The sequence below is a fragment of the Enoplosus armatus genome, chromosome 2, assembly GCF_043641665.1.
Source record: "Enoplosus armatus isolate fEnoArm2 chromosome 2, fEnoArm2.hap1, whole genome shotgun sequence".
Classification (NCBI taxonomy): domain Eukaryota; kingdom Metazoa; phylum Chordata; class Actinopteri; order Centrarchiformes; family Enoplosidae; genus Enoplosus; species Enoplosus armatus.
Genome location: NC_092181.1, coordinates 2,867,032 through 2,883,853, shown reverse-complemented (window position 1 = coordinate 2,883,853; position 16,822 = coordinate 2,867,032). Strand labels below are relative to the sequence as shown.

The 16,822-nt window shown below is 42.2% G+C and overlaps 1 protein-coding gene across 7 annotated transcripts; it reads right to left on the bottom strand.

The window, feature by feature from the left end:
- Positions 1 to 664: 664 nt before the first annotated feature.
- On the bottom strand, positions 665 to 12,566 carry LOC139303377 (A-type potassium channel modulatory protein KCNIP2-like). 7 transcript variants are annotated; one of them, XM_070927203.1, is made up of 10 exons: positions 12,265 to 12,566; positions 9,689 to 9,691; positions 4,078 to 4,180; positions 3,752 to 3,872; positions 3,489 to 3,558; positions 2,792 to 2,862; positions 2,394 to 2,501; positions 2,187 to 2,291; positions 1,455 to 1,517; positions 665 to 1,347 (listed from the first exon to the last, which is right to left on the bottom strand). In XM_070927203.1, exons 1-10 carry the CDS (start codon positions 12,335 to 12,337, stop codon positions 1,300 to 1,302), a joined length of 765 nt encoding a protein of 254 aa, XP_070783304.1. In that variant the 5' UTR covers positions 12,338 to 12,566; the 3' UTR covers positions 665 to 1,299. The 7 variants fall into 7 exon arrangements, with proteins under 7 accessions (XP_070783304.1, XP_070783277.1, XP_070783286.1 ...); XM_070927176.1 differs by lacking the exon at positions 9,689 to 9,691 and having other exon boundaries at positions 3,752 to 3,909; positions 4,073 to 4,180; XM_070927185.1 differs by lacking the exon at positions 9,689 to 9,691.
- Between the last annotated feature and the right edge of the window lie 4,256 nt (positions 12,567 to 16,822).

Here is a 16,822-nt window from a genome sequence, read left to right as displayed (position 1 = left end):
TATTTTCTAGTGATTCTGCTCTGTCTTAAAGTCAAATTGATGTTTCTTTTTTTTCTCCTCAGTTCAAAGCATCTTCAAGCTCTTCTCCTTCTGTACCCCACACTGCCTCTGTGGCTCCGCTGGATGTTTGATTGATATTTAAATGAGAAAAAACATACACCTCTCCCTCTTTTGGTTGCTGAGTTTTCCATATTCACCCTCCAAATTGTATCTCCTTTTTGTGTCTAACCAGGTCATTACAGGCGGGTGACAAGATGTTTGCTGAAAAGACAGATTATTCAAACTCTTCTTATTAGTATCTTCTACTTGAGGAAAATTGATTACTAAATTTGAGTTACTTAAATTGATGAACCAAATAAGGAAAAAGCTCCACCATTCCTATTGCTGCTCTGATGTCCAGCCTGAGGTTCCTCTTGTTACATGCTGAGAAATAAGACTTCACTCTGTGGCCCTGCACAAACAAAAACCTTTGTGAGGAGTGCTCCATACATTTTGAAAAAGAAAAAAACTCCAAAAATGGCAAAGATGGCGTCTGAACCTGTGGCTGGAAAACCTGTAACAAGAGGAAGAAGTCAAGGAGGACTGCGACATCAGCGGCTGTAATATTCCAGCTGGTCAATAATCAAATAATGATGCACTTCTGCATAGCAACAGTGTGGCTTTATTCAATCTCATCATCATTGTTACCACGTCCATATAGAAAATATGTTAACACTTTGATTAAACATTTCAATGGGCGGTCAAAACAGACACATCATGCAGACACAATATACAGCAGTACAATACATGTGAGTGGAGGACAGAGAAGGTTTGATAACATGTTACTTTAAGATTATTGCTTGATTTCAAACATCATCCCTTCATTAGAGCCGTCCTTCGTTGTAGTGTAACTGTGAGTATAGAAAGTGTGCGATACGTTCGTCCTCGTGTCTGCACATTCATTCATGCAATAGAGAAAATATGATACGTTAATAGTCATCATTTGTATGAGTGAATAGGCCATGGCAGTTTCCTCGATGCTTATTGTTACTAAGCTGCTTTTCTACAGCATTAAATATGCTGGTTCAAATCGGTCTGCACAGCTCATTTGATCCACCTTGTGATGCCTTCCTATACACTTTTAATTAAAAAAAAAAAATCACAAGAAAAGGTGGTTTTGGGGTAGATATCCTCAGGACTTTTGCACCCTGCACCGCTCCGTTTAGGCCCAGAAAACACCGTCCACTCTGGCTGGGGGCTGAAGGACTGTGGATGAGCTCCAGGCAGAAGGGAAAGTCTCGCGTCTGTGTCGGCCAGGCCTTAGATCACATTGTCAAACATGTGCATGGATTGCATGATGTTTTCGTCCTGGAGAGTGAGACAAGGGGGACAAAGTTAAACTAGTGAGAAAGCTGCAGATGGCAATGGAGGTTTTTGTTAGTCATGTCATTAAATGTGCATTTGACGCAGGAGACCTTTTGGCATGTCTCCAAGAACTCTTCGATGGTGACCACTCCGTCATTGTTCTTGTCCATTTTCTGGAAAACAGATGTTTGAAAGAGTAACTTAAAGGCACCTTGTGGAGTTTTCTTGTAAACCAACAAAGTTACGTTTACATTCAGTTTCGTTAACCTGAATTGTTTACATTCATGTTTGCTTGCTAGCGGTCGTCTTCGTTGCCTTTTGTTGGCACTTTGCTACGCCTCTTGGCGCGTTAACACCATCGACTGAAGATCAGCGGAAGGCTGTGCGTCCCTTTGTGTGCAAGAGATACAAACAAACCAGGGACCTGCTCATGAAAACATTGCTCCACAGCGCTGCTTGTGGTCAAAAACTACCTTGAAAGAAGACCAAACAACATACACAGAAAAACAAATAAATCTGGTGCAGAGTGTTTTAGATTTTCATTTTCTATCTACAGCATCTGCAGATTCGAATCCTGTCCTCTAGTTAAATGAGTAGTACTGCCCATCATTGTGTATTATGGATGGTGCACAACACATGGTGTACCAGTACATTATGAGGGACTGATGTGAAATGCTTCATCTGAGTAGTTCTGGTGAGATATAAAACATGGCCGAACACAGTCCACACAAAAGCATTGCAAAAGGAAATCCATGTGTGGACATTTGTTGCTCTTTGACTCATTTTGAGTTTAGTGTTGGATGATGTTGGAGTGTGTTGGTTTGATGATTTGTGTGTTCTACCTGGAAGAAGTTGTCAACATGCTCCTTGGGAGCATTATCCTTCATACTGGGGTGAGTATACTTCCCCATCATGTCGTAGATGGAGTGCATGATATCCGTCATCTCCTGGACAGACAGAAGGGAGGAAAAGAAATAAAGATCTTGCGCCGCCAAGAGCTGCCAACACAACACACGACACAAACACAGAGAGAGGGAAGGTTCAGGTACCTCTCTGGTGATGCAGCCGTCTTTGTTGAGGTCGTACAGATTAAAGGCCCAGTGGAGTTTATCAGTGATGGGGCCTCTCAGGATGATCGACAGACTTATAACAAAGTCCTTGAGCCATCATCGAGATCAGGAAAGTGATAGTAACATCAGGAGTGAGTCACAAGGTAAAAATGAAAGCAAGAGGAACGGAAGTAAAAGAAAGAAGAGGAATACTGTAAAACATGGTAACAACAAATAAAAGTTACAAAGTGCTTTACAGTAAATCAACAGAGTAAAAGTAGAAGCATTCTTTGAAGAGGCTTTGCGCTTTGACTTTGTGCACAAAGGAAGAAAACACAGAAGTGAAGGAAATGATGCAGGAAAAAACACAGCAGAGAGTGAACAGATGGAAAAGTCACCTCAAAGCTGACCGCTCCGTTGCTGTGGGTGTCAAAAGCTTCAAACAGGAAATGTGCATACATACTTGAATCTGGAAGAAAGAGAAAATAAAGTGACCATTCAAATCCCCATGAATGCGAGAATAAAGGTAAGTGCAGCAAATCCGAGCATGACAGAGACATGCAATCGTATGTCCTGCAGGTTTTCATGGGCTTAAAGCGTACGTAACAATGTCTGAATAAAAGCAGGGTCGAGCAGTTAAAGTGTGCACAGTTAAGAGTTTCACACAGTTTTCTGTAGTCAAATATTTTCTACACATTCACGAACTTTAAATTTGTGAAGTGTTTTTCATACGTTTCCAAATGGTAATATACAATTATTTCATCATTTTCAGTTCAAACTGGTATTGTCCCTTATTTGACCCCTCAGATCTTCAGTCTAAGCAAAGATTAACGCAGATCACTTCTCCACCGAGCACATCTTAAATTAGAGAGCATGATATAATCTGGTGCAGTGTTTGACTGCAGACTCTGACACATGATTACGTGTCTCTGGGTATGAACACACTGAAGATGGAGGAAGCAAGATCTCTGCCTTGCACGCAGCTCGTACTGGTTTAGAGAGCCGCTCATATTTGGACTCTTAATGTGCTGACACCAGAAAATGTTAAATAAAGATTTTTTTAAAAAAGAGTTGAAGGAAAAGGATCTGACTGACCCCCGTGAGGGAAGAACTGGGAGTAGATGTTTTTAAAAGTCTCTTCGTTCACCACCCCGCTGGGACACTCCTGCCGGGATGAAACAACGTATGTCAATGAAAAACACACACACACACACACACACACACACACACACACACACACGCGCACGCTTTCTCATGCATATGAATAATTTAAAATAGAGTGTATAAATACTCCATATTCACAGACAAAAGAGTAAAAGAGTGCACAAATCAAAAAGCCACTGGAATCTCTGACTGACGTTTTTGAACCCCCGGTAGAGGACCTGCAGCTCCTTCTTGCTGAAGCTGGTCTGCTGCACGAGCCGGTCGAGCCCCTCCGGCCTGTAACACACCGTCGACAGTTCGGCCTCATCAGATATGCTTCCTGCACGGAGGGATGGAGAGAGAGATGAAACAGTTATTCCCTGAGATACACCAGAGTGTGCATGAAACACATCAAAAAGAGCGGGGAAATAAAGGAAGGGTGACACACCAAGAGGCTGATGTGTAAAAGTGTTTCATTTTCTCAGTGACTACATTCATATGAAGAGGAATCTGAGTGATGATGGACTGTGTGTCCTAACACTTGCTTTGATTAATTGAAGGGCTGGAGCCAGAGTGACAGCAGGGGAGCAGTTTGAGGAACCGCTGCTTTATGGTCTTTTTATTGGGTTTGGACGGTGGATTACCTGGAAACAACCAATCACAGCAGAGATTAGAGGCAGATAGAGTGGCCCACGTGAGGACGCACCATGTCAGATGGATAAAACACTGGCCAAACTACACTCAAATACTTTGAATGACTTTCCACATAAAAATTAGTTTGCTGACCTGGCTTTGAACCAGCGTGACCCGTCAGATCAGAGTTGTTTGGAGAGCGTCCAGCGTGTGAGGGCTGAGAGCAATGACTGGTCATACTGAGAGGGATCTGAATGTCCAATATCATTCAAGTTTCAAGCTCTTTGTCTTCAGATACACCATGGAAAGAAGTAATGTGTGTTTTTAAACCTTTATCCTTTAAATTATTCACTAAATCAATGTAAGAACTGTGTTTGGCAGCCGACACCAGCTTCTCTGATTCAAATAAGGTCGAAATGTTGAGGGATTTCAGAGTGGATGTGTCAGTTAAACTAAAAAAAGAAGCAATTTTGGAAATCCAGTAAAATGTTGATAAATATAAATAGATGATAAGTGATCTCCTGTAGCATGGGACTTTAAAAAGAGTCTACTCTGTGTGGCTGTACTCAGGCACAGTGGTGCTTTGAGCTAAATGCTAATGTCAGCGCGCTAACATGCTCACAGTGGCAATGCTAACATGCTGATGTTTAGTGAAGTATGATGTTCACTATCTTAGTTTAGTGTTTTGCATGCTAACATTGCTAATTAACACTAAACACAAAGTACAGCTGTCATTGGTTCTGCAGGTATTTAGTCATAAACCAAAGTATACATTTTGACCCAGTGAAGAAAAGCCTTCATTCTCAGGCAGCCTCCATGGATTTCTCCATTAAATCTCACGGCATCCATCCAATAGTTGTTGAAATAATTCAGTCTGGACCAACTGACCAACAGCCAGACTGAGTTAACCCCCATGGTTAACGTTTTTAAGTTGACGAATGTTAAAATCATCTAATTAAAAGTTAATCGTGCGAGTTTGGAAAATAGACTATGAACCCAAGTACGATTTGTGGTTGGGAGAAATGTCAAACACATCACATCTGGAGAGACTGTGATTTTATAATGAAGATAGAGGAGGTGTGTTTGATCTGGGACCCTGTGCTGGCACTTTTTCAGGGTTAAGGACTAATGTGTTGTGTCCAATGTGATGCACCTTGCTGTTTTTTCTTTGAACTGTATATACACTTTTGTACTTTTTTAGAGAAAAACTGCTCTGTATTCAATTTAATTATGATTATGGCTATTGTTATTACTCAGGATGTGCTGTTTCCTTTTGTGTTTTCGTTTTTCATTTTTTGTTTATATCCTGCTATGCTGTCAAAAAATGATAAACAAATATCAAAAAAAAAACATATGAAGATGTCAGACTGTGATACGACTTCATATATATTCTCCATTAACTCTTTCCAGCTCTTCACTGAAGCTACATGATGTTTAGACAGAACTAAATAGTCTGAACAAAGGCTGCAGCTGCGCAGCGTGAGTTTCTGACCACTGAGCCACCAGCAGTTCAGTGAGGTTTAAGTTTTTAAACTGAGAAAGAAGCGTAATATGCCAGTTGAGAAAGTTGCACACACACACACACACGCACACACACACACACACACACACACACACACACACACACACATTGTGTTGACTCCTTGCCGTAACAATATAGAGACTGGACACTCAGGATACCTCTGCACCGCACCTACACTCAGCTGTCTCTGTCTGAGTCCAACACACAAGCAGCCACAGCTAACTGCCACTTCAACTAACATGTAACAGGAACTCGTCAGGACTCCTCAGTTTAACACTCAATTGTTCATCTAACAGAATATTTCAACATGTGTGACTAACTTTCACCCACTAAATATCATACATTATAAATGACTGAATGCTCTCGGGTCAAGAGACATGTTATCAGTCAAACACAGAATATCTAATAGAATCATGACACACTGAGCATCACTCTGTCAGCTCTTCCCTTTGTCTCGACAGTATACCTGTTGACAGTGCGCCAGTCAGCCAGCGGCAAAAGTGTCTGCCCATCTTCAGCAGACTGTGGTGTCTCCTCTTCCCCTGGTCCATGCTGAGTTTGTTTATGTGTCAGCTCTGGCTCCTCTGCAGGGCTCTGAGATCAGTTTTCACTCATCTTTACGGTGCATGTGATGAACCTTCCTCCCTCTGTAGAAGTCAGATGTTTTTGTCCTTTCAAAGAGGACGTTCACTCATTCTCTGATGAATTTGAGCGCCAATCCTCCTTTGTCTTCTGCTTCTGTGTCTCTTATTGTTGTTAGCCTGTCCGTCCTCTCTTCCAAACCAGAGTCTTTCTCTCTAACTGTTGCCTAACTGATAACTCGCTCCAAAGCTGCATCTGAATCAATCAACAGTCCAGATCTAATAGATTGCAACCGTCTTCATCAAGCTGATTATTGAACAAAACATTTGCATGTCTCCCCTTTCCCATGCCAGCCCAACTCCTCCCTCCCTCCTCCTCCTCCTCCTCCTCCTCCTCCACCTGCTACAGTAAAAAAACACAAACTTCCCCTTCATCCATCACTTCCCGGGTCTATTCCACCTGCTCCTGAATTCTCTTTGTGTTCTGTTTCAGGGTCTCACTTGCTTTCAGTTGCTAAAAGCATCTTGTTTTGTAGTGTCTCTCTTGTCCAAAGCCACAGAGACTTTATATTGACCCAAAACAACTCAAGAACAAAGAGAAGCTGCAGACTGAACTATGCTGACATAAGCTCACGCAAGCGACTGTTGATTTACTTCTTTTGATTCTGATTTCACATTTAATCAGTGGCTCTCCTCCAGTCACTCATGAGCCTTCACCGTCAGGACAGAGTTGATCAGTGTCGCTAATTGTTGTTTCAAACAGTTTTACACCCTCATACCAAAAGCAGCCGTTCAAAGGGTTGAAAAATAAATCGGATTTGAAATGAACCCCAAATGCATCCTGTAAATGACGCTGATATTAGCTGAAAGAGTGTTTTGTCCAATGAAAGGTGCGTCTCCAGACAGTCGTGTGTCCTTCCTGCCACTAGAGGGCAGCGTTGCTCTACAGTCAGATTACGCTCGCCTGTTAAAGGCCTCAGAGTCAGAGAAAAGATGAAGCGCTGCAGCAGGCCGAAACAGGCAGGTGAAGCAACCTGTTGGATGTTCTAAAAAGCACTGATGATACACCTCCACTCCCAGTCACGGCCACGAGAAGAAGACACTGAAACGTCTCATGTGTAAAAGGTGAGGCAGGTACATGAAGCCGTCTCTAAATTCTTGTCAGAAATATGTAAACACACCAACAGCAGTGTTCAAAACTGTCGCAGCCTACAGCTTCAATATCACAATTTGATAACTTCAACAATAAGTAAATAAATCAAGGTGGCACAATGTTCAATGTGATGCAACTCAAGCACAATTCAAATCATACTTATTGTCACACTCTAAGAAACTCTGATGTGTTTGGAAGGCGGTCATCAGCAATGTAAAGTAAATAAGGATTGTATTCCAGGCGGAAACATATAGTGAAACTCGTGCATTCACACCTGAGAAACCACAAACGACTTGAACACCTGAACACAGGGACTAAATGTTTTGCTCTAGGGCATATCAGAAGGATTTACTAAAAACAGGCCTAACTTCCTTCATGGTATATTATATGTGTGCATACAGCCTCTGTAAGTAAGCATGAATTATTAATATCATTTCTTTCTGTGAGAACAAACCAGTTGCTACCCGGCCTTTATGTAGGATATGTCAATCAAACAATCAAATACAGCAGCTGCACAACTATGGAAAAACAAACAAAGCTTTACAGGGCCTCTCTCTCTCACACACACACACACACACACACACACACACACACACACACACACACACACACACACACACACACACAGGCAACGAGGACGACACAAACATCACAGCTTTTCGATGCAGAAACTGGAGAACCGTTTTGCGGAGAGACAACAACTTCCCTGCTGTTTTCTTTCCTTCTAGCTGGTATTTTTAGACGTGACAGAGTGCGGGGCATTGATCACAGATATGTTCTAAGTCACTGAAATGCTCTCTCAGGGCAGCCGTTTGATGTGACTCGTTTGCACAGTAAGCAGGAGGTTGTTCTTAGAGTTTATAAACGTCTACCTCGGCTGAAGCATCATTCCAGCTGCTTGTGTGAGTTATGTAAGATCATAATGTGGCTGTATCATGATGTTACAATATGAGCAAATGCAACGTCGAACATCTCCAGGGTTTGACTGGTGAATAACTGACTGACTCACCTTACTTCAGAAGGTGCTGAGATCATCCGGCAGCTTTTCCTCACTTCTGGAGACCCTCTGGGTGTCTTTGATTGTGTGGATCAATTTCAACAAAAGCAGCCCTCTGAGGCAGATCAATACACTCTTCCCTGCTGTTATTAACACATTTAAAGACTCATTTATCCACACCAGCAAACACCTCAAGCTGAAAATACTTAAACCGTCGATGGAGAAAAGTGGGAGACACCGAGAGAAATAAAGAAACCCATAAAAAGGAGGGCTGCGAGGCATTGAAGAGGACCTCTTTACAACAAGTTGTACTTGTAAAGACTTTATAACTTGTTTATGAAGGACTTTGTAAAGTCCCAAACCCCTTTAGCAGATCGAGGATAGCATAAATCGTAGCATTTCAGTTCTTTTTGAGGGCAGACAAAATCAGTCAGAATATTTACTGCCATTTCCAAACATCAAACTTCTGCAGTGGACCTAATCAATGGGCTGTCGGTCGGCTGGATCAAGCTTCTGGCAACAAGAAAAAAAGAGCTGTTTGAAAATATTGACTTGGGAGATAAATGTAATCACAGTGGAGATGAAAGCCTCCCAAAGTGGGAGTTTTATGCATAATGAGTGGGGTTTTTTTTCTTAGTTTTCTTAGAAAACTGACCTACTAGTAAGACTGTGTCATTAGTTCATCATTTTCAAGCACTTTTCTCTCAAAACCTCCCAAATCCACAGAGAATACAGAGGCTTTGACCTCATTGTCCTATAAAGAACAAATCTTTCTTCTCAGAAGTTAGCTTTCCTTCCTGATTACGAGCTAAAATGAAAAAGCAGGCATGTGTATGTAAGTAAAGAAGCAAACCTTTGTTTATGTATGTGCTCTAGAAACATGTCGATCCAATGTGAGAGATTATTATGAGTTTGTAAAGTAATAGTAAATAAATCAGTAAAATAATTGGTAAAAATGCTTAGAAAGACACCTAAACTGGTGGCGTTCATGTTATTATAACCCTAAACCCAAACACCCTTCCTTGCTCACTGGAAGCATTTTGGGTTTACTTGGGAGGTCATGGCAGCTTAAGGAAGGTCATGCAGCGCTAAATGAATGTTTGTAAGATAATGTTGCCCGGGCAACAGCCTCTGTGCTTACCATAATCCTCAGAGGGACATGGTTCAGATTATAGACGTCCATCTCACACACACACAAACATATTTAAATTCACACACTCTTTCTCTTCCAGTGACATCACAGAGGTTTATATCAATTCATTTTACCTCCTGTGCCCTCACACAGAGGCAGACGCCACCTCAGCAGTTGGATCAGCGTTGATTATTTGTTACACAACATTTATCTGAATACAACGCTCTTCATCCGTCCAGACTACAGCCAACTGGCACCTACAACATGGCTCAGAGGGGCTTTTATGTTGAAATCAGCAATGTAACTGCGTTATATAAATGTAATATTTATGTTATCAGTGTTGACGGTTTTTGATGCATTAGGGAAAAACCTCTTGAGTGTTCTACAAAAATGTCATGAATAAAAATCGAAGTGTTAACGCCAGTAAATATGCAACAACAACCAGCAACCTGGTTAGCTTAGCTTAGCACAAAGACTAGAGACAGGTGGAAACAGCTAGCCTGGTTCTGTCCAGTGGACAGCACCTCTAAAGCTCACATCTCGTTTGTTAAGCTTTGGTGTAAACACAACACGTTGCATTGTTACAGGGGGTTACGGCAGGAGTTGTAACTCCCTGGAGTCTCTGCTGGTTGCCCGGCAACTGATAGTGGCCAAGAAATAGTGCGGCACATAACTCCCTGCAACACCTAACATTCGGTTTTTACACTTTTCTTCCTACAGATTAAACAAACAAGATGTAACGTGTTAATCAGATTAGAGGTGGTGGTAGGTGGATTTTGTTACCATTGGACAGAGACAGGTTAGCTGTTTCCTCCTGTTTCCAGTCTTTATGCTAAGCTATGATAACTGGCCATTCACGGTAGCTTCATATTTACCGCACAGATATGACATCTAACTCTCAGCAAGCAAGAAAGTCAGCGTATTTCTCAGAATGTAGAGCTGGAGCCCTTCAAAGTGTAGTGTAGAAAGTGATGACTTGAAAAAGATCCAGTATCTATAATGTATGAATACAGTCAGGAGTAAACAGCATGAGGTTTTCAGCAGCTGCACATAAAGACACTTTTCTGCTCAGTCTGAATGTTTTTAGCTGATAAATCTTTTCAACTGACTTTTTCCATAAGTTGTTGCTTCATCAATGCGTTTAACATGACTGCTGGGTGTTTATTTGACAGATACAGCAGAGTAAAGGCTGCACTTACACAGTTTTGCGCCTCAGGCTGTTGAGCACCACGACGCCCCTGTGCTTCACTCTTTAATAAAACGGTTTGTTTGTGTCTCCTGAACGCCCCATAAAGCCTCCGTGCTCATGCACCTGTTCACTATTTGGTTAACCTGCTGCTGACTGGATATCACACTGGCTATTGTGCCAGCAACAACTATCAGCCATGAAATAAACCTTCCTCTTTGTACCAGCTGTCCGTTATAAATACAGTGGTTTAGAAATATCCTGCAAACTAAACTAAAACTAAACTCTTTGAGTTACATGAAAGCAGTTATTTTTATACAGTTATTTAGTTATGTTTAAAGGAAAAGACTATTTCGGGATGCTGTCAGAAGAACGTCAGACCAGCCTTACAAAGCAAAGTGTGTGTGTGTGTGTGTGTGTGTGTGTGTGTGAGATGCTTGCTGGTCTCTAAAGAGGCTTGTCTTTGCAAAGCACTCATGAGGAAAATAAAAGTCTGACAAAGAGGAGCCTCTGTGATGTACTGAGACCATGAACACACACTGACAGGGATCACCTTCGACGACTTCCTCCTGTTCTGCTCTCTCTCCTCTCTGCTTCAGGCCTCATCGGCGTGTTTGTCTGAACTATGCTGCTCTATTGACGTGCATCTTTGCGAAATTTTGTCCTAAAGAGAAGTTGTTCCCACATTTTGCTTTTGTAAAGCAGATTTACTGTGATATCGATGATCACCACAGTGCAGTTTTATGAGCAACATTTATACTGTTGATATGTTATTTAGGGCTGCAACTAGTGATTATTTTCACTATCAGTCAATTCACTTAGTCCATTAAATGTCAGAAAAACGTCCATCACGAATAACAAACGTCTTTTTTTTTGTCTGAGCCAACAGATCAAAACCCATGAGATGTTCAGTTTATAGGTGTGACTTTGTTTTTCTTGATAAATGTCTTAAACAGTTATGTTAAGACTACTGCAGTCATTTAACTGTAGATGTGATTCAAACGTTGGGTCCTTACAGCCACATGGAGACACTGGCTTTACATTAAACACACCACTCTTGCTGAAAAGCACATGTGCTCACGAGGATCCATCCATCCTCAAGCATGTTTCTCAAAGCTGCCTGTGTTGCTGTAACATCAGCCTCCAATTCATTCATAAGTGATGTGAATGAGGCTGCTGGATTGTTTGGAGCAGCTGCAGCGTGGACTGTCCACACACACACACACACACACACACACACACATACACACTTTGTCCCTTGACTGGTTTGCAGCAGCTCCAGTGACAGATGATGAAACAGGACTGTGGTGTATTACATTTAGTGGGTTTAAGTCCTGTCGTCAAACATTATTTACTCATCAAGTCCTCTACTGTACATGGCAGTTTACTCTAAAACCAAAGCAAGCGTTCGTGAGCGCGCAGTGATCCAAGCCAGGTCAGCAAACAGGAGCAAATCCAGCAAACGTTGACGTTCCCATATTAAAAAAAAAGGAAAGAAAAAGAAAATACGAGAAAACTGTGTACCTGTCAGTGGGTCGTAAGATCTGTCCAGCTCTCTGGAGTCAGACAGACTCTGGTCCTGACTCCTGGACTTCATGTTTGTTTTCAGTTCTTACCAGACCACCGCGCGGAGCCTGCCGGATCTGTGTGCGTGCGTCCGGAGCCGCAGCTCGTCTACGACTTCATCCCCGTTTGCATGTCACTGCTCCGCAAAAACGTCGGCGTGCGTGGAGCCGCAAACTGGTCGCAAACAGAGGAAGAGCAAACGCGTAAATGTCCGTGCGGAGCTCGCCTCTCCTCCCGCTCAGCATCCACAGTTTGAGGGGCGTCTGGTCTGACGACTTTACTTTGCTTCAAGAGTCCCGCTGCTGTCAGCTGGAGCCTGAGAGTCTGTCCGAGCTGAGGGTGGCGCAGAGAGAGAGAGAGGAGACTCAAACCATCCGTGGAGTACATGTACTCAACGTACTTTACATGCCACTTTCTACTTCTACTGCACTACGTTTCAGAGGGGGATATAGTACCTTTAATACATTCATTTACTTTACAAATTAAGATTCTTGCAGACAAAACACATGAAGAGCTTATAAAATGTGTTTCATTATAAATGAAACTGCCCAAACACTTTATACAGCTGAGACGAAAAAAAAACATTTCATGGTTTCAGCTTCACACTTGAAGATTTGCTGCTTTTCCTTTGAATCATTTGAATCATTTTCACTTCTTTTGAATCATGCTGAGGTTTGGACTGTTGGCTGGGCAAAACAAGCAACGTGCAGGCGTCGCTTTGGGCTATTTTCAGATTTAATAATCATTATAATCATTACTTGCTCCACCTCAACTACAAGAGTAAAGTCCTGCTTTTACATGAATGCATGAGTAACAATAGTCTGATGATATAACATATAATAGTGTAACAGGGGACATCTCTCTGCACTGAGTACTTGATTATACTTACATACAGGATCTGAATACTTCCTCCACCGCTGCTGACAGGAGAGAGGAAGAGGAGTGATGAAGCAAGACAGGGAGTGCTACAGACAGACAGGCAGACAGACGGATACGTGGGAGTGTATATCTGCTGATCTCTGCTCCACTGATGGATGGTCTCACCTTGGCTCGAGACTTGAGTAGCTTTGGCTCGGTGGGGAGAAGTAATACCTGCGGATCAATAGCCCACCCTGTCAGCTCCACGTCCTTGAGCTGGTTGAGCAGCGTTAACTGATGACTCACTCATATTTCAGAAAACGCCAGCACCGAGGTCGTGATCAATTTGAATATTAAATCCATAAACACACACCATAAGCTGGATGGAGACAGAGGAGGCCGCGGGCTGATTTGTGGGATAAACTTCAAGATTTCCACGTCTTTGTTTCCCACCAGAAACTTCTATTTGAAACCCTCTAACATGTAATACCTTAAGCTTTTATGGGAATCATCGGTAAGGGTGTAATTGAGTAGCTATTTTTTATTTTTTATTTGAGTACATTTTCAAAGCTGTAATTCTACTTTTTGTAAAACATGTCACATTCTTTTGGACAGACATGAATTAGGTTGCCAACAGTCACAGTGTTACAGCACTATCAGGAGGATAGTCCATAAAAGTTTCACCATCTTTTTTTTAGCTTATAATGCCTCAGGATCCTGAAGAAAAGATGAGCACTAAACTGTTAAGGGACTGCTTGGTTGGATGTATTCATGTTGAGATTCTCACAGTCAGGATGCCAGCTCGGCCCCAAATAGCTACTTTTGGACCGAACATCTTTAGATCTTCTCTTTTGATGCTGCAATTCCTTCCAAGAGCTTTTCCTGTTGTAAAATGATCAAGTTCAACGCTCACTTTGCAAAGAAAATGTGTTTCTAGTCAAATGAAAACCCACAAGAACCACAAAATCGAATAACTTGGAAGCACTCTTCCATAAAGTTGAGGCAGATTAACAGTCTCTACAGCCAAGCTGGCAGCTCTCTGAGGCTGCACATAAACACAGTGGTGCTTTGAGCTAAATGCTAATGTCAGCATGCTAACACGCTCACAATGACGATTCAACAACATGTTGATGTTCAGCAGATAAAATTCTGTCCATCAAGGTAGTTTAGTGTGTTAGCATTTGCTAATTAGCAAGACAAGTACAGCTGAGGCTGATGGGAATGTCATTAGTTTTCCAAGTATTTAGTAATAAACCAAATGATAAGGTTCACCTGATGATGGCGCTAGATGGGTTAAGAGGTCACCAAGTGATTACAAACATCCTGAGGAGGACATGAATGTCTGAAACAAATGTACCTGATGATCCAGTTGTCAAGACATTTTACTCAAAACCACAAAAGTCAACGTCACGGTGGCACAGGATCAGCAGTGTCACCAGGTTTCATCCTCTGGAGACCATGAATATCTGTATCAAATGTCATGGCAATCCATCCAATAATTGTTGAGACATTTCTCAAAAAACATAAAACTAGAGGAAAGGTCTGCAGTAGGGTTCATCCTCTGGGGAACAAGGATGTTTGTACAACATTTCATGACAATCCACGTGATTTGTTAAGAGTCTGGACCAAAGTGGTGGACCAGTTTGCCGTCCATAGGGCTCGAGTGTTTAACTCTCAAACCACCACAGAAAAATGAAACTGTAAAAACTCCTTTTGCCAAGAAAAGCTAAATAATGCTTGTTGGGGATAAACAGGGTGGTGAAGCTTCTTTAAAGACAGCCGAGCGGGTGAGGGATTATTATGTCCCATGTCTGAAGACTGATGGCGAGGAGAGAAAATATCTATCAACTGCTCAAGGAAAGAGCAGGATGAAGAAAACGGAAAGGCAAGGGAGGACACAAGAGGAGGCCTGGTGAAGTAAAAAGAATGAAAGTCTGAAAAAGGAAAGAGAAGCAGATCTGTGACAGAGAGAAGGAAAGAATCTCAGAAGGGAAACAGAAGAAGACAGAGGGAACTCAGTGGAGAGGTATTTGAATATATTATGTTCCTTGGGACGGTTAAATCCTGCAGTATTGATGGTGTAAAACCCCACAGGGGTTTACAGAGAAGTTTAGCATTGCTGCAGGCTGGAAAGTGGAGCTGACAGATAACCAATAATGAGCTCTGATTGATGCCTGAAGTTATGCGCGAATGATACAGGTGACAAATAACACACACGCACACACACGCACACACACGCACACACACACACACACACACACACACACACACACACACACAAACAGGTGAGCTGGCACTGGCTGTTCAGTGCTAAACAGAAGATAATATTCAGTAAAAGACATAAAGAAAATAGTGCCACATGTCCTCAGAAGGTGTCTTTCTGCTTTGGTGCACCCTTGGAAAGAGGCAGTTTGAGCTGATTTAGTTTTTTTCATATTTTCAGCAGACAGATACAGGTGAGGACACACAGATAAAGAAACGAAGGGGTGAGGGGATGACGGAGGGAGGGCGGGGGGGTTGGAGTTTCAGGCGAGACAAAGTAGGCAATCTCCCCTCAAATGAATATTTGATGAGAAGGCTGATATGCTTAAATGAAACGCTATAAACACACAGCAGCGTTAATGGGTTGTCACAGTAAAACGCACGGGCTTGGCTCTGTCTGAGCATCTAAGCTGTCACCAACACACACACACACACACACACACACACACACACACACAGATTATATCAGGGAGTTGATATACTGCCCAATATACAATATAGCCAACAAAATTAGAGGATTTGGAATAGATTCATGTCGGGGGATTGACATCCACCATATTAAAAAGACATTTCACAAAGTGATCTGCAGAAACCACAAATACACTCTCATACACACACACACACACACACACTCAGAGGACACTATCCATGCCACAGTATTATTCCCAGTACATACAAAAGCACATTAACATCTCTGGCAGTGGATGTCTGCACTGACACGGCGCCTGCGTGTCCATTGGAGGCTTATCAGTGTCATTTTCTTCAGCACTCGGTCCCACAGTTCTAATTGAATGTGTGCGCGACAAAAGCAAAGACAGAGAAAGAGATGATATGCCCTTTACACTACCAGTATGCAGACAATGCACATTTATTTACTACTAAAACCCACTTTCGTCATCGGGGAATGTTAGTTTCCAGAAATATGGCAGAAATTTAAAAATGTGGATCCGCCGCCGTTAGTCACTGATTTGTCCAGACCCCCTTTCAAGTCCACCCTGACCTCTGCTTGTTACCTTGAGTAGCTCCTGACAAACCAAAGATTCAGTTGGTGCTGTTAGTGCGAGCCTCAGGGTGCAGACATCATTAGGAAGTAGCTCCAGGACAAAGTTTATCAGAGATATTGGCTAATTAGTTTCACAACAGGAGGGGATGGAGGAGCAGCTAGACTGAAGGAGCAGGGTACTTTCTGTTCTCTCACAGCGATATCACCGGTTTCAGCAACCATGACCTGACGCTTCTCATTTATTCACTTCTCAGACAAATATTGAATTTATTGAATCAAATATTTAGGGTGCACTTGCAGAATATTGATTCTTTCCTATGAACTCCTCCTTCATTTGTGCACGGTGCTGCTGCCAACGCTGAAAACACAAAATGACAACAGAGTGTGTGTCGC

Bases quoted from the DNA above. Each gene is read 5' to 3' on its own strand.
- LOC139303377 (XM_070927168.1), bottom strand. From the start codon at position 12,337: ATGAAGTCCAGGAGTCAGGACCAGAGTCTGTCTGACTCCAGAGAGCTG. The intron at 4,181-12,264 runs GTACACAGTTTT...GGTTGTTTCCAG, and splicing joins ATCTTACGACCCACTGACAG to GTAATCCACCGTCCAAACCC. The intron at 2,502-2,791 runs GTGACTTTTCCA...TGATGGCTCAAG, and splicing joins ACGGAGCGGTCAGCTTTGAG to GACTTTGTTATAAGTCTGTC.